Genomic DNA, 24,387 nt, shown 5'->3' on the forward strand with positions numbered 1-24,387 from the left:
CATGTTTGTCAACCAACCAAAACCATTTTCGAACTTGTCCAAGATGTAATTGGGAAAAATCTTCTAACCACATTTCTTGAAGATTGGACAATAAATTTTGCCTATAGAGTTTTGACAAGGCAAATGGTCACACCGCACGACAGACAAAAGGCAACCACAAAAGCTCACCATGAGCACATTGCGCTCAGGTGAGCTAAACATGTGTAGTTCAAAGAGCTTTGTGATCTTTACATTAATTGGATTAAAAAATGTAAAGTTTGCTATAATAAAATATTGAAAAGACTTTCTCTAAAGAAAATACCAATATTTTATGTTGCACCAATAGATACATATTTTTGAGAACTGTCAGATATTGTTTTATTAATAAACGTGAACGTAAATCAGAAGCATGCTTGTTACCAGATATCATGTTTCACCCTGTTATTAGAAAATGGTTTATCCCGGTGTTATCAGCCAAATGTTAAACCAGCTTTATGTGCATGGCTTTTGTGTTACATTTCTATAGTCGTTGTACTCCAGTGTGTTTTTAGCATAGGTGCGTTTACGCACCTATGCTTATGGTATATACCACATTTCGAAAATCCACATCGATCGGTTGCCCATTATGAAGCCTTACCTGATCAAAAATCAGACGAAATATCTATTTAATTTAGTATATGGTCATTCTTACAAAAAAAAAATTGAAACGTTTTTCTAACGTTTTCTTCCAAGAATATTGCTGACACCGTTTTTAGTGAATTTTTCTAAGACCGTTTTATGTCAAAAAATCTTCTTATAACCTAAAACAAATTTCGTTCGTAAAACAATTCTATCTGCACTATAAATCTCAATCTCCTACGCAGTGGCCTCCCTTATACTAGAAGTTACTGACCGGGCGAAGCAAGGGAAGTAACTGCTGTGAGGAGTTTCTATAAAAGTCTGCATTCAGAAATCTGTATTCAGAACTCAATCTGTTGTGCACGTCTGCATCTAACGCTTACCACAAGTTTTACGACAAATTCTTGACGCAGACGAATAGGGTAGCGTCTATTTTCATTTGTGAAAAGAATAGTTCGATACAGATCTGTCCGTGCTTAAATTTTGAAAGGCTTGGGTAATTATTTTTCATAAGCGTTTCAAACACTGATGTAAATGGAAAGATTATCTAGTTAAATAGTCGGTAATTGTTTGAAATTATTGATTTGAGAAATTCGCGGATGGCGATATCGAACTACATTATACCACGTGACGCCATTCTTCCCTGTATCTTGCACCTATGCTTTTAACGCCATCGGCGCTCTCGTTAAATATGGTTGCGGGATTTAACATGTAACATTCAGCTATTGTAAGGTTTAGGATTTTACATACTTAATGAAAAACTGAATGTCTTATAATTAATATTCAATCTATTCACAGGGAATGGATCATACATATAGTGAATAAATAGCTTTTCAATAGCAGAACAATTCACATTATCTATTTCAAAATGGCAACTTCTATAGGTTCAGTTCATAACAGTTCAGATTTAGTGAAGGACTATGTTTGTGATGCTTGCGAAAGTAAAAATATTCAAGGAATTGCTGATTATTTCTGTGCAATATGTTTGAAGTTTTTTTGCGGAAAGTGCATTTATCAACACGATCAGTTATATGCAAATCATTCAAAGTATGGAAGAGAAGAAACAAATAAATGGCCTCTCACAAAGGCAGTGGAGGATTTGCTTCTTAAATGTAATGTCCACAAAGACAACAAACTGAAAATGTTCTGCCAGGATCACAGTCAGCTGTGTTGCACTGATTGTGCTTTTCTGAACCACAGGTAAGTTTGCACACAGTTATGGAATAAATGGAGAAAACCCAACCAATCTCAAATAGTAAATACAAAGCTGATCTATATTGAATCCTTTCAAAATAACAACCATATGAACAGTTATAATTTAAATAAATCTACCATTGGTGCATAAATGGGTCACTCTTGTTTGTACCTTTGCATTTGTGTGTATTTCTGAAGTCTAGCCCAATCTGAGTTAAGTCTATTATTTGTAAATTATTTGGGTTATAGAAAATTGGCTGCTTTTAAATCGAATCAATCAAATATCTGTATGTTCATTCTTCAGCTGCACTTCACAGTTTTTATAGTTGTTTAATGAATTCTAACAGTTATTCTAAACAATATTAACTAGTTGATGATTGTAATGTTTAGGACATTATTGGTAGATGTCAACCAATAATCTTAAGTGTCTAGGTTACAAAATAATACTCCCATAAATATGAGGTAGATATACATCAGCGTAATCGGTAGATTACGTCTAATTATTTGGACTAGGTTATAAAATGGGGCATACATGTACACGGTTGTTATGCAAAATTATCTATCAAAAAGGTTTCTTATTGTTAGCAGGCTATCATGATTGTCAAAATCTTGTTTTATAAACGTTTTACTTTGTAGCACACTTGTGTTTCCCTTTACGAGTTTTAAATTTAGACTATGGAAAATATTTGTCAAGACATGGCTTGTTTTATATATTATTATTATAAATTTAATACCTTTAAATATGCTTGTTCCTTTTTCAGACAGTGCACTGATGTAGCACTAATTTCTGACTCAGTCAAAAAGATGTCAGTGGACATGCAACAGTTGTCAAACAATCTTCACACTATTCTTGATGAGCTAAATAAGTTCAAAAGAGCTCGAGAGGCCAGCATTCAGTCTGTGGAGGTATCGTGGAGTGAAAAACTACAAGAAATCCGAGACCTCCGAAAGAAATTAAATGCTGCTCTGGATGAATTAGAAAAAACAACCTTGAAAGAACTGGATGAAATAAGAACCAGATTGCAAGCCTCTCTCAAGAAAGATGTTGATGACTGCACCAGACTAAAGGATGAACTGAAACAACTCAGTGAAGCTGTAAATGCCCTTTGTGATAAGAGCAAGACAGAAATTGAGTTCGTAGCCCGCAGAAAATGTCTGGACAAAATACAGGAGTTTGAGGCATATCTGAAGGAAAACCCTGTGAAGTTGCAGAGGTCACTCATATTCCAAGCAAACATTGACATTGAGCAGTACCTGTCTCAACAGTCTAGTCTGGGGAGAATTGTTGACCGTATGAAGTCTCTCACAGTAAAGATGAATCCAGACCAGGGGATGACTGTGAAGAGAAAATTGGAGTATAGTGTGAGAATATCAAGTGATACGAATCAGACTTGCCACATTACTGGCATTTGCTGCCTGCCTAGTGGCCAGGTCATTGTCACAGATAACACTAATAACAAAGTGAAGCTATTGGACCAGCATTACACTGTTTCCAGTCACTGTGATGTGTCTGGTGTTCCAGGGGATGCTTGTCAAATCACAGCCAGTGAGGTGGCTGTAACTGTTAATAGAGATGTACAGTTTATCTCTGTGAGAAATGGGCAGCTGATGAATGGGAAGAAGTTCCAGTTATTGCAAGAATCTTGTGGTATTGCCTTCCATCAAGGATCATTGTATGTCACTTCTGGCACTACTCTATATTGCTACACTCTTACAGGATCACTTGTGAAAACGCTTTTTGAGGATGCAAGTGGCTCTTATACAGGTAATGTTTTATTATAAATACAGATAAACAATGATCTCTATTGTTGATATTTTAAACACTAATAAACTTTTTGAAATCATTTTTCAAAACAAAAAATAAGAAAAGAACAAAAGTGTTTATGCATAAAATATAATCCTGATCTACTTATTTATAATATACCTATTACTCCAGTCATTCTAGCCTTAAAATGGCCAAAGGTAGAAAAAATTGCAAAAGAATTGATTTGCTTGTTTTTAAGTGTTTAAATATATGGGGAATCTCATGAAAAGGTTTAAAATTATTTATCTTTGGCGGAAAGTGCTCAAATTTGTAACGAAACAACATGCCTTGAACTTCAGCTGAAACCAGTGGAAATTTACCAAAAAATGCATATATGAAATGCATCTGGTCATTAAGCATTAGTTTTCATTGTTTTTGAAGCATATTCGACATACAAATATGCCAAGATGCTGGTGATGATCTTTAAGTCGACTTCTCTTTTTATTTTGACTATATTTATCGTATGTCTAGGGTCAATTTACCCCACCCTCTTCTTTTCAACAGTGTCCATTAATTGTTTTCTCAAAATCATTCACCTAAGATCATTTATTGCAACCAGAAACATTTATGCAGCCCAGGGATATCTCATTTAAGTAAAAATAAGCCACTATATCTAACTAAAATTCCTTTTCATATATTCACTTCACCCATTTTATATCAAATACATATTAAAATAACTGTACACAAATTCGCGAAAACCATATTTTTGCCAAGCCTATATTTTCGATTTGTTCAATATGAAATTAAAAAGCATATACTGATTTGATGTCATTTAAGATAATCATTATCTGTATATAAGAATAACATGTTAGAGTAAAAGGATATGTAGGGTCGCGAAAACATATGATATAGTATTGTAGTAATTGGTTTGAATACATTGTAACAATTTTAATTAAGCGAGCAATTTTTTCTCTCTTAAGAAAATTAAAATTTCGGCTCCAGTTCTATCAATCACAAGACAACTTGAAAAATATTTACAGTGATTTTTTTGCTAAAAATTACCGCCGATTTTTGATAAAATCTATGGGTTTTTTTCCCAAAAAGCTGACCAAAATTTCCCAATAAAAGACCATTTTCCTAAAACAAAAAAAGCCTCTTATGACTTATGATTTCTTAACTCCAGATCTCAACTTTTTATTTAAACATCCTACAAAATATATAACTTTAATTTAGTTCTTTTTGTTGATAAATAAGTCCCAAATTTGCCACTTTTATCAATTAAAACAATCCCAATTTAACCAGACTCCTTTTCCCAAAATGGCTAGAAAAAAACCTGAACGTGCACTTTAAAGCAATTTTAATTCTGTTACTTATAATCATATTTATAATACTTAATTTTATGGTTTATCGCACTATTTTCTCAATTTCATGGTTTATCGCATAATTTTTTCATTTGTGTCGAAAAACCATGTGTATAGTTTAATCATTTATTAAATGAATGATTAAAGTATATTTTTGTATTTCAAAGTTTTTCACATATACAGATCTATTTTGATACGTATTATAGAAAATAAACATCCACAATCAAATAAACACATTGGAAAATCTGGCATTGTCTAATTTGAAACAATAAATATATATGCGCACACTAAACGTACTGCATTCTAAAGACTAAATATAATTATTTAAATCTATACTCTGTACTTATATACATATTGCATCAATTATAACGTGTCAATGCCATTTGTTACGGAAACATGCCAATAAATGATGTGTATAGTTATTGAAAAAACTGAATGCTTTCAAATATTTTCATAAATGCATTGAATCCTTTTACATTTTTTAAATCTTTATACAGGTCGTACATATAATACGTTCAGGTCTCAGACACAATTTCGTCATGATCATTGACGTCGGAGGAATTTGAACAGTTTCATCGACAGTTCCCACAGCCTTGTGAACAATCAAGTCCATGTTTCCTGCACGTATATCGTTGTGAGTCACAACTTTGTTGGCAATTACAGCTTATTACTTTGAGTTGAGGTTCAGGAGCAGACAGAAGATGTTTCCATACTGGAATTAATTTGTTGTTGGATATATCCCAGCCCCAATCTACTGCATCCAGTGTGTTGTTCCCACGCCATATCTGTGTCTGTAGGTATGTGCGCAGTGATTGAAAGCGAAAGGCAGCCGTTTTGCTTGACAAGTTGTGCAAACCTTCTTGGTAAACTTCCGGAATCTCAGGATATCGAGCCCTTCTCAAGTATCACCGTTGTTGAGAAGAATTATTGCCTCTTTTCTACGAGTTGTTATCTTGTTAACGTCTGGTTCTTCTTCATTAAATTTCTCAATGACCTGTCTGAACTTGGGACTGGTTCTGAAAGCTTCAGTACGGCTTCTTTGCTGATACCATATATCATAGAAGTCGCATCACAACCTGTGTATGCATGTATGAACGGAAGCATGTTGCATAACTCTGGTCCAAGGACATTCTTCTTGATATCACCTACTTTCTTTGTCTGATTTGCTCGCCTTATATCTGATTTATACGATTTAGCGTAGGCGTGAAAAAGCAGTCACACTTGATATCAAACCTCTCATCCGATCTTAAACTTTTTGTCCGATTTAGCGTTGAAAAAGCAGTCACATACACTTAATATCAAACGTCTCATCCGATCTTAAACTTCTGCTTTTCGCCCGTCATCCATCATACATTGCCCTGCAACAAAAATGCTGAAATAATTGATTGCATAAATATATTTTAAATATAATTTCAATACATACAACTGTAACAGAAGTAGAATAATGTTAAATAAGTATTTGTGTTGCCTCCAAGTATTTTGAATCAGTGTTGGTTTCATTTTCTGCGTCCTTTTTGATTTTGAAAGATATGTTTATTATATAATAGCATACTTCAGTATAATAAAGTACGTCCTGGGTGGTACGAGTTGCAAAATGTTGATAACCAATTGTGAACAGACGCAATCCAAATTTCACTGACTAGCAGTATAATTATTTTTTTAAATTATCATTTTTCTTATTACAATACATGACATATTCCTAAAATGGACTATTCAGTAAATATAACATACCATGCTGAATGATAAAGATGACCAAAGCTACTTGAACTTTTGGTCATGTCACATACTTTATACACTACTGCGTCTTCACAAAAGGCAACACAGAATATCAAACAAAGGAAATGGGATTTTTAAACTTGAAACTATATATATTTGCTTCAAAATTAAAATCTGTACATCAAAGTAATAATTGTATACAGGAGTTATAGACAATCAACGAGTTGTGCGCTCTTACTATTTTCTGAAAAATGTGTTATGTTATTGGACTATGTGTATGCCTTATTGTGATAAATGTTTAAAGTTCAAATCATAGGGGTACATAATGTATTTACAAATTGCAGTGCGTCATATAATTTAATTTTAGCACTATATGACATACCTTTATGCTACATATTTGACCTCTGGTAACACCCTTATATATCGGACTCAATGTTTTCGCAGTATATGAAATGCTTTAAAGGGACTTGTGCCAATCGTCAGATTAACATCCCTACACATTCAGAGAAAGTGTAAATAAAAGTGTTTGTTTTTTTTCAATAAATTAATTTGAACATTCAATTCGTTTTAAGGATGTTAACATAAATTTTAATAGTTTAATAAAAACATTCTATGCATGTGAATGCACCATTACCTTTGCTTAAAAAATTCCCAATGACCAGCCCCCACTGCCTTCTTTCAACTTCCCTCGTCGATGTATGAACCTAGAAAAGAAGTTGTTTATTACTTTATATTAGCCTCATTATAGTTCATTCATTATATATCAAAAACTTGTTGCCTTTGTACTGCATTATTCTCTATAGAATGTTTGCAACAATTTCAAAAGCTTACCGATTGCATTCTAAAGATATGTGAGGGTAAACATACCATAGTAATGATATTTGCAGGTAACAAGCCACATTAAACAAGAGTAACTGATTTCTTCCGCAATCTGTATTTCATTGATCAACGTGACCTGAAATGGAGTTAATATAGAAAATATTTAATGCTTAGCAACTTCATGTTCATAATAAACGTGTTAAAATAAAAAATAGAATGAAAGGGACAAAATAAGAAATAATATTTTTCACAAATTTTGCGAATTTTGACAAAAACAGGCTTCCGTACTTTTAGCAATTGTGCAGAATTCGGTTTACAGGTTGTCCAAAAATGTATTTACAATGATTTCGGTAAGTGTCAACTGTCCATTTGTCTTTTATATGTAAATAAAAGTCTACAAAGAAGTATAAACAACTCAATAAGTCAATATATAACTTGTTGCATGTTGCCATGTGTTTGAAGAGGGCTCCTTCTTATAATCTTGTTTCAACTAGATTTCTTCTAAAACATCGGCACTATTAAGTATTGCTCAATATTGAAAAATATCAATTCACATCACTTAAAATACAAAACTTCTACTTACCGTCTTTATAACCTTAAATCACAGTTGATACCACATCGATCAGCAGAACTGTCAAACTGACTTTGCCCGCCATGTTGTACTGTTGCACGTCACTTTATGACGTCATATTTATTGGAAAACCATGTATGGTGTACTTTATTTGACATCAGAAAAATTCGCATTTTTCGCCATTTTTAGCGTTTAATTTTAACACTTTCCCCATTGAGTTGAGACTTGAAAATAACACTTTGTATTAATTAGACATAGGAGAATACGACCCATACGGAATCAATTCTTTTGCAATTTTTTCTAGGTTAAAAATAGACCGACTGGAGTACTATAGATAATGTGACTAATCAACTAATGGATTTTTTGTATGAAATACACAGGACCAGATTCCAATTCTTTATCTCACAGTATGAAATCCCTTTTTTTATCATACAGATGGAAAAAATGACTTTTATATGAAATCATAAATTTACAGTAGAACAAAGTACCCTAATTTCGACAGATTAAGGTTAAAATGTGTATACCAATTTATTTGATTGGTATCCTCCTTACTTTGACATACCACTAACTTAACTTATTGCATCCTGTGCTTTTTTAGTGTTAACTGTCAGGTAAGGATGCTTTATACGTATCGTACTTACTTACAATGTTAACGAATTATGCGATCGTTATTTCGACATGGTGCCCCTTATTTCGACACCCCTAGTTTGTTTAAAAAAAATGTAAACGAAACTTATATTCTTTCAATGGAACAGAAAATTACCACAACATTTACAAACTGTAATTAATATTATTCTTTTGGCTTGCGCTAAGTGGCGTACGGCCGTATATTATGCCCGCCGATAACAAAACGTCATGATGTCCACTGTACTTCCTAAAAACGGTAATACGCAAAAAATAGCAACCCGTGACGTAATCTGTCGATTAAAATGCTTCAATCAACACTGCTTCCTGAAGACTCAATGCGTTTTGCACACGTCTCGATCAGTCTTAACTCCGCCTCCTTTTCAATCCGATTGGCGTTAACACGTTCGCTGTTCACGGTGCAGACCGCGCTTAATTGGAGTAGGTGCTTGTTTATTGTCACCATGTTTTGATAACAATAACGTGTAAATGTCAGCAAAGAAGTTGAGACCCCGTCTTCGACCCTGTTTGGCCAAAAGTTGTTAATTGTTGTAACAATTAGTAGGGCAGCTTCATTGTTTCAATAAAGAACATTGTAACCCATTTATAACTTGTAAAAATATTTTGTTGGCAAACACAGATATGAATTTGACAAAAATATTGAACTTGTACTACCAAGCATTCGTGTTCAGAATGTCGCAACGTACGCTTGCCGGTTGTGGCATTCCACTTTTGACGAAACAGAAATTAGTAATTGATGAGAATGAATGTAAAAAATCAGAAAACAAACAAACAAATAAAGCAAATGAAACACCGCAGTCGCGTGTTTTTCAGACGACTTGGTTAAACCAGTTTGACTGGTTGGAGTTTGATGAAAGGAACAAACGCATATTTTGCTTAATCTGGTGTGCAACAGGGTTGCAAAATTCATATATTAAGGATGGAGCTGGTATTAGTTGCAATAATCCAACTTCCAGCTATTTACCCTCCAGGTCGCTGTACGTATATACTCCTAAAAGCTCAGAGCATTCAAGAAAAACTAGAGCTGGTATGTTCATGTTATTTTTAATTAAAAAGTAATGATGTTGATCTATATAAAACATGCGAGTTGACTTAGGTACGAGCTGACCAGCACCCATATATCTATATATAATGAAAAGATTACATAAGGCAATGCGTAATAGTTATTTAGTTATATTATTCGCTATGTCGAATTTACGGTCCAAACGATTTTTTGTTATCCTAACTTTGACACTCCTGCATCTGCCGTCAAAAAGCTCACAGCTTAGAAGAACTGTTTAACAATGTGATCTTCCATGTTTGTTTTTCGGTTTTCAATACAAATTATAACGTATTCCCGCAAGAAAACGAAAAGAGACTTACCGTTAGTTGCTGCGTGTCTTACAGCTTTGTATAAGGGCCACATTCGTGTAAAAACTTAAAACAATCTGTGTTATTCAACCTTGGTTTACGGAAAAAACAAATGCAAATTTTTATGGGTGAAATATTTTGATGATGGCAGAAATATATGACGTCATCAAAAATGAACTCAAATTGACTAGAACGCACCGCACTAGGCTGAATTAGATAAAAAATGTCAAAGCATGTCGAAATAACGGACATGTCGAAATTAGGAGACTTTGCTCTACTACATCATGGTAATATTACAACATCATAAAAGCATGTTAATATTCGCATAGTTCCAGTATAGTTTGATATTAAAGTCAGCAGTTCTTCTACCAATTTTGGGAAAAGGAGTCAAATTGAGATTTTTTAAATCGATTAAATGGCAAATATGGGAATTTTTTATCAACAAAATGGATCAAACTCAAATTTTTTTATCAACAAATATTGACACATCAAGCTTTTTCCTGGCCATTTTGGGTAAAAATCATATAAATTATAGTTTTATACTTTGTTAGATGTTTATGAAATAAAATTGAGATATAATAATCATTATACACTTTTATTCTATAATTTATACATATTTATTTGGAAACAGGGATTTTTTTTACAATTTACATTTGGGATCTGGTCCGTTTGCTTTTGGATCAGGTCCATTTGACGGCCTTTTTTTACATTGCAGAAAAAACAAGATGTGTTTGTGAAACACAATGTCCCCCTATATGATGTTTGACCTTGTAGGATGACCTTGACCCTTCACCAATCGAAATGTGCAGCTCCTTGAGATACACACGCATTTCAAATATAAAATTGCTAGCTTCAATATTGCAGAAGTGACATTACATGCGCAATTTTGACCCATATATTTGACCTTGAAGCATGACCTTGACCTTTCACCACTCAAAATGTGCAGCTCCATGAGATACACATGCATGCCACATATCAAGTTGCTATCTTCAATATCGCAAAAGTATTCATAAAATAAGCGATTTGGGCCACATATATTTGACCTCTGACCTTGAAGAATGACCTTGACCTTTCACCACTCAAAATGTGCAGCTCCATGAGATGCACATGCATGCCAAATATCAAGTTGCTATCTTCAATATCGCAAAAGTATTCATAAAATAAGCGATTTGGGCCACATATATTTGACCTCTGACCTTGAAGGATGACCTTGACCTTTCACCTCTCAAAATGTGCAGCTCCATGAGATACACATGCATGCCAAATATCAAGTTGCTATCTTCAATATTGCAAAAGTATTCATAAAATGAGCGATTTTGGCCACATATATTTGACCTCTGACCTTGAAGGATGACCTTGACCTTTCACCACTCAAAATGTGCAGCTTCATGAGATACACATGCATGCCAAATATGAAGTTGCTATCTTCAATATAGCAAAAGTTATTGCAAAATGTTAAAGTTGGCGCAAACAGACAGACAGACAGACAGACCAACCAACCAACCAACCAACAGACAGGGCAAAAACAATATGTCCCCCACTACTATAGTGGGGGACATAAAAATGAATGTACAGAATTAATTCATCATTTGTTGCATTTGGGACTTGTTATGTAGTTTTTCATCAAAAAAAGGTATATAACTAGGCGTAAGCATTCTTGAGTTATCATCCGGAAACCATTTTTCTAAGTTGAGTCACTGTGACCTTGACCTTTGACCTAGTGACTTGAAAATCACTAGGGGTCATCTGCGAGTCATGATCAATGTACCTATGAAGTTTCATGATCCTAGGCATAAGCGTTCTTGAGTCATCATCCAGAAACCATTTTACAATTTGGGTCACTGTGACCTTGACCTTTGACCTTAGTGACCTGAAAATCAATAGGGGTCATCTGCGCGTCATGATAAATGTACCTATGAAGTTTCATGATCCTAGGCATAAGCGTTCTTGAGTTATCATCCGGAAACCATTTTACTATTTTGGATCACCGTGACCTTGACCTTTGACCTAGTGACCTGAAAATCAATAGGGGTCATATGTGAGTCATGATCAATGTACCTATGAAGTTTTATGATCCTAGGCATAAGCGTTCTTGAGTTATCATCCGGAAACCATTTTACTATTTCGGGTCACCGTGACCTTGACTTTGACCTAGTGACCTCAAAATCAATAAGGGTCATCTGCGAGTCATGATCAATGTACCTATGAAGTTTCATGATCCTAGGCCTAAGCGTTCTTGAGTTATCATCCAGAAACCATCTGGTGGACGGACGGACCGACCTACCGACATGTGCAAAACAATATACCCCCTCTTCTTCGAAGGGGGGCATAATAATTGGAATTTTAAATCGCTGTAATGTTCCAATGGTTTGTATCTTACTTGGTGATTGGGTTGAATTGTAATCCCCTCACCCTGTTGACTTTTGAAACACGTCACTTTATCAACGTGTGTATATAACCTATCTTTACTCCTCATTCATGTTATATTCCATATGTATAGCTTGTTCAATGTTTTGCAGTGTTAAAGTGTGCTGTGAGTCCTGCTGGGGACAGGATCTATGTCACCAACTACGACCAGCACAAGCTCATCACTCTGGCTACAGATCGCAACCTGATATCCACCTTTACGGATCCTGAACTACAAGGGGCATGGGATGTGCATGTAACACTTTCAGGACAAGTGCTTGTCTGCGGATGCATCTCCAATACTGTCATACAGGTGGATCATGAGGGCAAAAAGAAACTGGCAACTCTGGTGTCATCCAACGATGGAGTAAGGAACCCAATGTCTGTCTGCTACAACACCAAGACTGACAAGATCATTGTGGGACTAAATAATTCCAATAAAATCAATGTTATGGAATTGCATTAGCTCTTTTAGTGGACAAAATACATCGATATAAACACGGTTATATGTGTTATTTCCATGTTTTCTTTCGAATGGCAAATTTAGTCATAGAACTTTGTTATGCACCCCATATCAAATATTATTAACTAATAATTTTCTGAAAGTTGAAATGTTGTTTAATAATATTGTTGATTATAATTTTGAGATGTTGTTTACAAAATTTTGTTTAGTTTTTATTCAAAGTTATATATTTTTACAAAATGGTTTTTGCTGCTAAGTTAAAATATAATTAAGTTTCAATTTTACAGTAAAATAGTTACATTTACAGTGTTGTTATTAAAGATTAATACGACCTATTGTACATGATATTGTTAATCATACCCAGCCATCTTAACCAAACAATGACAGCTTATGTTGCATAATGTAATTCCATAATTGCCAAGCATTCTTAGAAGCTAATTGCAACTTTATATTCTTAAATTGATATTCTTGATTGTTTTTGATTGCTAAATAAATATAAAGCCATTCACTATGGTCTAGACAACTGTTAAAGGCTCTATAAAGGTCACAAATCCAATTATTATGCATATCAACTGGTCTAATTTTTACCGGTTTTCAGTTACTCTTGCATAAAAACTTCTAATAACACAGCTTAGGTACAACGTTGTCAAGAATTATGGAAGATAAACCCGTTTCATGATTGGAAGAAATGTTTACATTTTTGCAACTTACGTGATGTGTAGCCTCAGAGCGTTGACATATGCTAAAAATAGCCGACAGAAAATTCAATTTTATTTCTATTTAAACAACTTTTTACCAGCAGAAAGTAACTTATTAGATCACTACAAACGTTTTAACCATTTAGAAGAGACCTACTTTGTGAGTGATACCGGAAAACGTTAAAAGTCATCGTTATATTTTTGGTGACCTGAGTCACTTTCACTTTCTCTTTTCCGAGTAAACAGCGATGTAAATACATTGTAAACTGATTGTTTGTAAACACAATTGACTTGGAGGACACTTTATTTTGAGCTCAAAACAAGTTGTATTGCTCATTTTTTTATTATTATGTCCAATAGCAAATATATATATATTTTTGATAACCTTTTAAATAAAATATGAAAAAAATATTTAAACATCTGTAAATAATTACGTATCTTCACCTTTATAGAGCCTTTAAGAAATTTTATATAAAACTGAAGAATATTGAACTAAGAAATAATTATATAGAATTTAGCCTTACTTTGTGAAACTTGACTTTGTGATAAACTTCATTAAACGTCATAGGAAAACATTTATTTAATCAAACATTAATTTAACTTAATAATTTAAACTGTGTGTCAAAACTGTGAGTTGTGGACTATTAATTGTTATCATTACTGTTAAACTTAATACTCAGTGAAAATAAACACTAAAATAATCAACACTTTGTGAGTTGCCTTTGCGTCTCGTTCCCAACAACTTGGAACTACGTCTCATAACCCAAATCTACGCAGGGGAATAATAACTTCATAAATAGGTTAGAAAAAAACACAACTTATTTATACAGTTATCTTTTGATGTAAATAAATGTACTAAATTTAATTTTATTTTAAAAATGTGTTGTATAAAAACTCACAACATTGTTCCATAAGAAACAAGCATGTATTTTAACTATCTGTAATGCTGTTCATTGATAGAAACAAGTGTGGTCCGTTTGCTCAGGGCAAGCAACGTTGCCACAGGTAAGTCAAAACTAGGTAGTAGGACCATGAAAATGGCTTTCCTTAAAAAGCTTGAAAAACATTTCCCACAGTTTAACGGTTTGTTCTTAAAATAAATGAAGACTGAGGGCCATTTAACCCTTTGCATGCTGGGTAATTTGTCTTCTGCTAAAATGTTGTCTGCTGAATTTCTAAAATCAGCATTTTCTTCGATTTTTTTCAAAGAATACTATCAGAATAGCAAACAGTTTGGATCCTGATGAGACGCCACGTTCTGTGGCGTCTCGTCAGGATCCAAACTGTTTGCAAAGGCCTTCAAAATTCGGTTCCCGCACTGAAAGGGTTAAGGGCATTATGCATGGATTCATGTAAGCTATTCTATATTGTTGTTGGATTTTGTTTTCTTACAGTATGTATTAGATACTTCTGACCCGTACTTGGCTCTGTGCCCCTTATTCTTTGCCCAGGGCAACCAAAGTACTAATCAAAGCGCTGAAGTTGTTTGCTGTTGTCGTCCTTGATTAGCTTGTGTGCATTGCACAGGCTAATCAGTGTGCACAGGCTAATCTTATTTAACATGCATTAAGCCCCGTTTTCCCTGAAAGCAGCCAATATGTACAGATTTCAATGATAAACACTAGACTGGCCAATGTCGTCTTACAAGCTCGTAAATCAGTCACTGCAGAAGTAGGGCAGACGCTCCCAAGCATTCGTCATCTGCAGTGGAGACATGGCGCACCAAAGGGGTCAAAACTTTAACATCTGCTGCAGCAGAAACAAATGCTGCTCGAGCAACATTTAAATGCTGCTCCAGCAGCATACTGCTGCTCGGGCAGGAGTTTGCTGCTCAAGCAGTATCTAGAAGCTGCTCGACCAGCAAAATTCCTGCACGAGCAGCATTTTTTTCTGCTGCAGCAGAAACATCCTGCTCGACCAGCATTTATTTTAAAAATAAGCCCTTGAACCTGTCAGCCAATCAAATTTCAGCACACAAGCGGACGACATAAGCTACCTCTACGGAAATGAAATAGACCTGACACTAACTTTAGAAATACAAAGATCACTTATACAATATACATGTACATGAACAAAATACATAGCATAGTGACAATATGCAGTAGAATATGTCGTAAGGATATGGATGAAAGCTTGGAGCTTATTACAATTTCAACGTCTTGCCATTGCAAAAAGATGTTGCTGAAGGTCGTTGAAATTTAACTTTTAGGTCTATTGGGAAAATATTCTATCTTTATCAGATGCAATTGAATGTTCATCATAAGTAAGAGGACTATCGTTAAAAGCACTGAGGAAAGTTTGAGATTGAGCAGATGAAAATAATTTTAAGTATTGTAAAAATGTGAGTTTTTTTTTTTTTTAAATGACAGTAGTAATATAACACGAGTTCTGATTGGCTGATGCCATAATCTAACAAGAGCACCGCCTTGCGGGTGCAGACCGCTCATCTATTTTCTTTTTAAAGGTGAAGGGACTCTCATTTTCAATCACAAAGGAGGGAGGGGTGGAGTGAAGAGGGGTGTATAGTGTGGGGTTGTGGACATTTATTACATTATCTTCCAAAAAAGCGGGAAAAAAAAAAAAATCGGGGGGTGGGGGGGGATGGGGGGGCGATGGGGGGGGGGGGGTATTTTTTGGGTGCGATGGTTGGACGGTATTTCAAACATAACCGTTTAAAAAAAAAAAATGGGGGGGGGGGGGTATAGTGTGAGGGTGTGGTGGTAATTTGTGAAATGATCTTAAAAAAAAAAAAAAATAAAAAAAAAAAATTGGGGTGGGGGGGGTGGGGGGGGTGGGGGTATAGTGTGAGGGTGTGGTGGTCATTTGTGAAATGATCTTTAAAAAAAAATTAGGGGGGGGAGGGGGGGGGGGAGGGCACGGGGGATGGTTTGGGTGGAGTCTATTGTGGTATGTCAGGTAAGAGTAGTTTCGTCAAAGTATCAATCAAATCTAATCATAAATAAAGAAGTTATGGCAATTTTAGCAAAATTTAATAATTTGACCTTGAGAGTCAAGGTCATTCAAAGGTCAAGGTAAAATTCAACTTGCCAGGTACAGTAACCTCATGATAGCATGAAAGTATTTGAAGTTTGAAAGCAATAGCCTTGATACTTAAGAAGTAAAGTGGATCGAAACACAAAATTTAACCATATATTAAAAGTTACTAAGTCAAAAAAGGGCCATAATTCTGTAACAATGACAACCAGAGTTATGCAACTTGTCCTTTTACTGTACCCTTATGATAGTTTGTGAGTGTTCCAAGTATGAAAGCAATATCTATGATTCTTTAGGGGTAAAGTGGACCAAAACATAAATCTTAACCAAATTTTCAATTTTCTAAGTATAAAGGGCCCATAATTCCGTCCAAATGCCAGTCAGAGTTACATAACTTTGCCTGCACGGTCCCCTTATGATAGTTCATAAGTGTTGCAAGTATGAAAGCAATAGCTTTGATACTGTAGGAATAAAGTGGACCTAAACACAAAACTTAATCAAATTTTCAATTTTCTAAGTATAAAAAGGGCACATAATTCTGTCAAAATGCCAGTCAGAGTTACATTACTTTGCCTATACAGTCCCCTTATGATAGTTAGTAAGTGTTGCAAGTATGAAAGCAATAGCTTTGATGCTAAAGGAATAAAATGGACCTAAACACAAAACTTAACCAAAATTTTCAATTTTCTAAGTATAAAAAGGGCACATAATTCTGTCAAAATGCACGCCAGAGTTATCTAACTTTGCCTGCCCAGTCCCCTCATGATAGTAAGTAAGTGTACCAAGTTTGAATGCAATAGCATTGATACTTTCTGAGAAAAATGGACCTAAACACAAAACTTAACCGGACGCCGACGCCAACGCCGACGCCAAGGTGATGACAATAGCTTATAATTTTTTTTCAAAAAATAGATGAGCTAAAAATAAATGCTGGTCGACCAGGATTTGTCTGCTGCAGCAGAAAAAATGCTGCTAGAGCAGGAATTTGCTGCTCGAGCACCATCTATATGCTGCTCGACCAGTAAATTCCTGCTGGACCAGCATCTAGATGCTGCTCGGGCAGCATTTTGCTGCTCGAGCACCATTTAAAATGCGGCTCGAGCAAAAAAAATTTCTGCTGCAGCAGAATTTAAAGTTTCGACCCCTTTGGTGCGCCATACAGACAGACAGGTAATCATTCCTAGCATAGTGAGTTGCGGTTCTTAACATAGCTAAGGCTTCTAAGCACATACTGATTTGCAAAAAATGCTTTGCAAATTTAGCCGACTGCTAACGAGACCAACTAAAAACAGTTGCCAGTCAGAGCAACCTACAATAAACTGTTAGTCCTCCATCATGGTTGTTGAAGATTAGTTCTTTAGTCAGTCTTCATTGGATATGTTGTTTGTAAGGAAACTTATGTTGTTAATGACATATGTTTCTGTCATTTGTGCTTATGAATAAAGCCTGACTAAACAAATGGAAGAGGGTCTGAAAATAGACAGGGCAACCTCTTTGAAGGAAAAACCATTGTATGGATAACTTCATACATTGTGCTCTTTCATCTGAATTACTTATACATGCATTCAAGCATCCATTCAGCATATATTCCATGAGGCATGAACATTATACAAAATATGTGGATGCTTATATCAAGGAATGAGGCATGTTACTCTCATGTTAAGCATCAAAAGCCAATAAAAATATGTATGGGGTGCATCTGTATTTACAAGGACATTGAAATATGAAAGGTGGTGGCCCGGGATATAAATAAATGGGTGGGATATAATTAAAGGGGGGGGGGTCGGTTGGAGCTATTTAACCACAATACATTTTTTTTAATACATATTTTACTATATTTTTGTGCGATTTATTTCCAAATTTTCACATACATAACTGATACATTACATTGCAGTTTGCAGGATCTACTGAGTTGGATCCTGAAATATCTGGATCCCAATATAACTAGTCAGGCCATTCATGCTTCTAAAAACATGTTATATACCTGCCTTTTTTATTGTTGCATCCATGTGTTGTTCTGTGATATAATACTTTATTTATTTAAGTTCTTTCTGATGAGTATGATTAAATTTGCAATTGAAACTCAATTTAATAATGCCGAATTTTACTGTTCACGTGATGTTTACTGATGATATATAACAGATCTCATGTTTTTTTAGTAAATCCCTCGGCCTGATTTCAAGCGTGCAAAAAGTATACACAATCTACAACGCCACATCATCCTCATATAAAGCGGGGGCTTCGATTGCTGAATTAGAACCTTTGTAGCAGAGAGAATATTGAGATCTTTTCTTTTGAATTGAAAATTTGAAGTTCATTTTTTAAAATATATTAAACTTTTTCCTTCAATTTTTTTTTTTTACATGTATCTAAAGCGCAAAGGTTTTTGAGATAGCTCAGTATTGATCTGTAACATGTACAATTTTTTTTTATAAACCTATATGTGTAAGCCGAGTGTCTATTACAGAAATCCAAGGGGGGGGGGGGGATTTCACCCTCATTGTCAAAAATAGGGGGGATTTTTCAGAAACGGGGGGGGGGGGGGGGGGGGGGGGGGGGGGGGGGAGGGGGGGATGGGCATCATCAAAATCCATTTTATACATTCTAATTTTAATATCTAATTTTAAGTATATTATCACAAACCATCAAGTCAGTGAACTACATTTGTAACTGATTTTCAATAAAACAGCAGTTTCCATAGTATTGCTCTAACTAGACTAAAAAAGAAAATAAGTTTTCACATATTTCTGTACCTTTTTCATTAATAAAACCAAACAATAACTGATTCGCATGTAAATCATTATATTCAGGGCTCGGTGCTACCCAGTGTTAAGACAACAATTGATACACGTACACTTTCCATGCAGATGACGTGACGCTGTTCATGCAGCATGGTTTTTGCGCCATTTTTTCCAGAAAAAGGATCAACACGAAATGCCTGATCACATTTCTTTTGAAGCTATAATTTTTATGTCCCCCACTATGGTAGTGGGGGACATATTGTTTTTGCCCTGTCTGTTGGTTGGTCTGTTGGTTGGTCTGTTGGTTGGTTGGTCTGTTGGTTGGTTTGCGCCAACTTTAACATTTGCAATAACTTTTGCAATATTGAAGATAGCAACTTGATATTTGGCATGCATATGTATCTCATGGAGCTGCACATTTTGAGTGGTGAAAGGTCAAGGTCAAGGTCATCCTTTAAGGTCAGAGGTCAAAATTATGTGGACAAAATCGCTCATTTTATGAGTACTTTTGCAATATTAAAGATAGCAACTTGATATTTGGCATGCATGTGTATCTCATGGAGCTGCACATTTTGAGTGGTGAAAGGTCAAGGTCATCCTTCAAGGTCAGAGGTCAAATATATGTGGCACAAATCGCTTATTTTATGAATACTTTTGCAATATTGAAGATAGCAACTTGATATTTGGCATGCATGTGTATCTCATGGAGCTGCACATTTTGAGTGGTGAAAGGTCAAGGTCAAGGTCATCCTTCAAGGTCAAATATATGGGTCAAAATTGCTCATGTAATGTCACTTCTGCAATATTGAAGCTAGCAATTTTATATTTGAAATGCATGTGTATCTCATGGAGCTGCACATTTTGAGTGGTGAAGGGTGAAGTTGCTATCATCAATATTGCAAAAATTATGACCAAGGTTAAAGTTTTGGGACAGACACACACATACAATAACATACAGACACATACAATGACAGACAGGCCAAAAACAATATACCCCTGATCATTTGATTCGGGGCATAAAAAAGTAGACACATACTTACAATGACAGACAAGCCAAAAACAATATACCCCCGATCATTCGATCTGGGGGCATAAAAAATACACCTGGGTATATATCAAGCACGCACATTTTCTGTAACACATGCTGAAAATGTGTGCGATTTTTGGAAAAAAGTGCACATCGCATAATCGCGGGGTCTAGAATGGACAGTGGTGTACGGCATGTATTAACATGGCTTAGAATGGACAGTGGTGTACGGCATGTATTAACATGGCTGAGTGTTGTTAATCTTTGATGTTTGGCAAATAAATTTATTTGCTGTAAGAAACAATTATCAGTGTGATGTACAAAGAATTAGCAAAACATCTGCACCAAATTAGATTTAGCTATGAAAGACAAATTACCATAACATATCACCAAAAAGTATATCTGCAGTGAATAATTTTGTTTTAAGCATGACGGTAAATGCAATGTTCATGCAAACACAATTTTCCACTTATTATTTTGTAAATTTCTTTCTGTGATTTAAAAAAACAAAAACACTCAAATAGCAATCGGGCATATTTTTTCAGTTTACCAAATTAATTGGTATCCAAGCGTTTTCTTTCTTTAACGATTTTAAAAATGTTGCAAACATTTATGAATGGTACCTAAACAGAGTAAAACATGACACCTTTGTTTTTTTCCTTTTAAAAAATTTGCCAATGAATTTGACAGTGGACAGTGAAGATCGCGGTGGTGTAGTGGATGAGGTGTCCGCCTAGCGATCGGAAGTTCGTGGGTACGCTCCCCACTCGGGGAGCATTCTCATTATCTCCTCCATAGACACCTAGTACTGATTCTTCCCAGGAAACGGACTCGGTAATGTCCCTCTGCCTATAATGCTCTTAAGGGCGCCTGGCAGTATATATAGATAGATAGATAGCAACAAAATATGTAATATTTTACATAAACAAGGGATGTGATCGTCAGAAAAACCAATGGCCCCTATTGCGCCGCTTTGAAATAAAATTTCTATTTATCATTTGGCAGGTATAGAAATCATCTCCCTTATTACTTCCCTTGGATTTTGTCCAATCCAACCGTGGGTGGGGGGGGGGGGTCTGTAGACAGTCAAAAATGACCAAGTCAGACATCACTTACAACAAGGCCTGTGGTTTATTATCAAAGAGATCATAGCCAGAGATCATCATGTATCTATGGACAAAAGTACACAGGTATGTAATGAACCCTACCATTCACAAATTAGTACAGGAAAGAAATGATAATTATATAATTTACAAAAAAAACCTTTGACAAATCAATCATTTGAGTTATAAATAATCAAGATAAAAAATCTGTACAATAACTGTGAAAAGAACTTAAATTCTTTGTAAGGAAATATATAATCTGAGATTTATAATTATATAAATTACTTCCCTTGAAAATAATTGTCTATAACAAATCTCTATTTTTAGTAGCAAATAATTAAAAGCCACTACAGTGACTGTAGATTCACCACTCAAAATGTGCAGCTCCATGAGATACACATGCATGCCAAATATCAAGTTGCTATGTTCAATATTGAATAATTATCTCCCTTTAAAGCTTATTACTTCCCTTGGAATTGTATTTTTGACCTTAGACCTTGAAGGACGACCTTGACCTTTTACCACGATGTGTTTGTCAGAAACACAATGCCGCTTACTGCGCCGCTTTGATTTATTTAAAAAAAAATAAAATTTGGCAGGTCAGATAATTATGTCCATTAAAAGCTTATTACTTCCCTTGGATTTGTTTTTTTGACCCGGCGACCTAGTTTTTGACCCGGCATGACCCATATTCGAACTTGACCTAAATATTGTCTAGATACAACTTCTGACCAAGTTTCCTAAAGATTGGACGAAAACTATTTGAATTAGAGAGCGGACACGAAAAGTGTGACAGATGGACAGTGCGAAAACTATATAACCCCTTTTCTTCGAAAGGGGGCATACAAAACTTTCTCCAACGAAAAACCAATATTTTATGCTGCACCTATAGATAAAACAGTTTTTGAAAACTGTCAGATATTGGATTTACCAATACACTTTAAGGTAAATCACAAGCATGCTTGTTAACAGAAAATGTTTCACCCTGTTTTCAGAAAATGGTTTGTCCCAGTGTTATCAGTGAAACTTTAAGCCAACTTTATGTACATGGTCTTTGTGCAACTTGACTCTGGACTTTGTACTGTGTATTAAAATATGGTTGTGAGATTAAACATTTTGAAACATTCAGCTATTGCAAGATTTAGGTTTAAAAGTTGGTTTAACATACTAACTGAAAACTGAGTGTCTCTTCATAAATATCCATTTAATTCACAGGGAAAGGATCATAACAATAGTGAATACATAGCTTGTAAATAACAGAAAAATTCAGATTCTCTATTTCAAAATGGCAACTTCTATAGGTTCAGTTCATAACAGTTCAGATTTAGTGAAGGACTATGTTTGTGGTGCTTGTGAAAGTAAAAATTTTCAAGAAATTGCTGATTATTTCTGTGCAACGTGTATGAAGTTTTTTTGCGGAAAATGCATTCATCAACACGATCAGTTATATGCAAATCATTCCAAATATGGAAGAGAAGAAACAAATAAATGGCCTCTCACAAAGCAAATAGAGGATTTGCTTCTTAAATGTAATGTCCACAAGGACAAGAAACTGAAAATGTTTTGCCAGGACCACAGTCAGCTGTGTTGCACAGATTGTGCTTTTCTGAACCACAGGTAAGTTGCACACAATAATTGAATACTTGTAGAAAACCTCACCAATCTCAAATGGTGCAAACAAAGCTGATCCGTTTTGAATCCTTTTAAAATCACAACCATATCAATCAGTATAATTTGATAATTTGAATGAATCATCCATTAATGAATTAAATGTGGCAGCCTTGATTGTACCTTGCATAAGTGGGTATTTCCAAAGTCTTGCCCAATCTGGGTTAAGTCTATTGTTTGTAAGTTATTCCGGTAATAGAAAGTTGGCTGCATTCATATGAACAAATCAAATATTTGTATGTTCATTCTTCAGCTGCACTACACAGTTCTTACAGTTGTTTTATGAATTCTAACAGTTATTCTAAATTATAATAAATATTTAATAATTGTAATGTTTAAGACATCACTGAAAGATGCCAATCAATAATTTTAAGTGTTTATGTTACAAAATTGGGCATACATGTACATTGATTGTTATGCAAAATCTTCAATCAAAAAGGTTTCTTATTGTTAGGTGGCTATCACTTTTGTTAAAATCTTGTTTTATAAACTTTTTACTTTGTAGTACATGTACACTTAAGTTTTCAATTTCCCTTTACATGAACAAGAACAGAGAGTTTTAAATTTAGACTCAAAATATTTGTCAAGGCATGGCTTGTTTTATATAGTTTAGTTCAGTTAGGTATTGCATACATTTTAACAATAATAGCAGTAATTATGATACCTGTTGCTTTTTCAGACAGTGCACTGACGTGGCTCTAATTTCTGATACAGTCAAAAACATGTCAGTGGACATGCAACAGTTGTCAAACAATCTTCAAACTATTCTTGATGAACTTAGTAAGTTGAAAAGTGCACGAGAGTCCAGCATTCAGTCTGTGGAGGTATCGTGGAGTGAAAAATTGCAAGAAATCAGATACCTGCGAAAGAAATTAAATGCTGCTCTGGATGAATTAGAAAAAGCAACCTTGAAAGAACTGGATGAAATTCGGACCACATTGCAAACCTCTCTCAAGAAAGATGTTGATGACTGCACCAGACTGAAGGATGAACTGAAACAACTCAGTGAAGCTGTTAATGCCCTTTGTGATAAGAGCAAAAAAGAAATTGAGTACATAGCCAGCAGAAAATGTCTGGACAAAATACAGGAGTCTGAGGCATATCTGAAGGAAAACCCTGTTAAGTTGCAGAGGTCACTGATATTCCAGGCAAACATTGACATTGAGCAGTACCTGTCTCAACAGGCAAGTCTAGGGAGATTGGAAGACAGTATGCAGTCTCTGAAGATGAACCCAAACCAGGTGATGACTGTTATGATGAAATTGGAGTATAGTGTGAGAATGTCAAGTG

At 35.0% G+C, this 24,387-nt stretch overlaps 3 protein-coding genes and 1 long non-coding RNA gene across 24 annotated transcripts in view; 2 read left to right on the forward strand and 2 right to left on the reverse strand.

Moving 5' to 3' along the window:
- Nucleotides 1-24,387, forward strand: part of LOC127839330 (A disintegrin and metalloproteinase with thrombospondin motifs adt-1-like) — a 288,676-nt gene that overhangs the window by 73,622 nt on the left and 190,667 nt on the right. The gene's annotated exons all lie outside the window — the stretch shown is intronic.
- The window catches only part of LOC127839328 (nucleoporin NUP188-like), a 104,817-nt gene that overhangs the window by 43,557 nt on the left and 36,873 nt on the right, over nt 1-24,387 (reverse strand). The gene's annotated exons all lie outside the window — the stretch shown is intronic.
- On the forward strand, nt 1,289-13,060 carry LOC127839332 (uncharacterized). The gene is made up of 3 exons (XM_052367661.1): nt 1,289-1,797; nt 2,553-3,556; nt 12,517-13,060. The coding sequence occupies exons 1-3, from the start codon at nt 1,466-1,468 to the stop codon at nt 12,867-12,869; spliced, it is 1,689 nt and encodes a 562-aa protein (XP_052223621.1). The 5' UTR covers nt 1,289-1,465; the 3' UTR covers nt 12,870-13,060.
- On the reverse strand, nt 6,185-8,309 carry LOC127839337 (uncharacterized). Its single transcript, XR_008030296.1, has 4 exons — nt 8,015-8,309; nt 7,480-7,567; nt 7,247-7,316; nt 6,185-6,254 (listed from the first exon to the last, which is right to left on the reverse strand). It is a non-coding gene; the product is annotated as an uncharacterized LOC127839337 (long non-coding RNA).

Source organism: Dreissena polymorpha, chromosome 7 (assembly GCF_020536995.1).
Source record: "Dreissena polymorpha isolate Duluth1 chromosome 7, UMN_Dpol_1.0, whole genome shotgun sequence".
Classification (NCBI taxonomy): Eukaryota; Metazoa; Mollusca; class Bivalvia; order Myida; family Dreissenidae; genus Dreissena; species Dreissena polymorpha.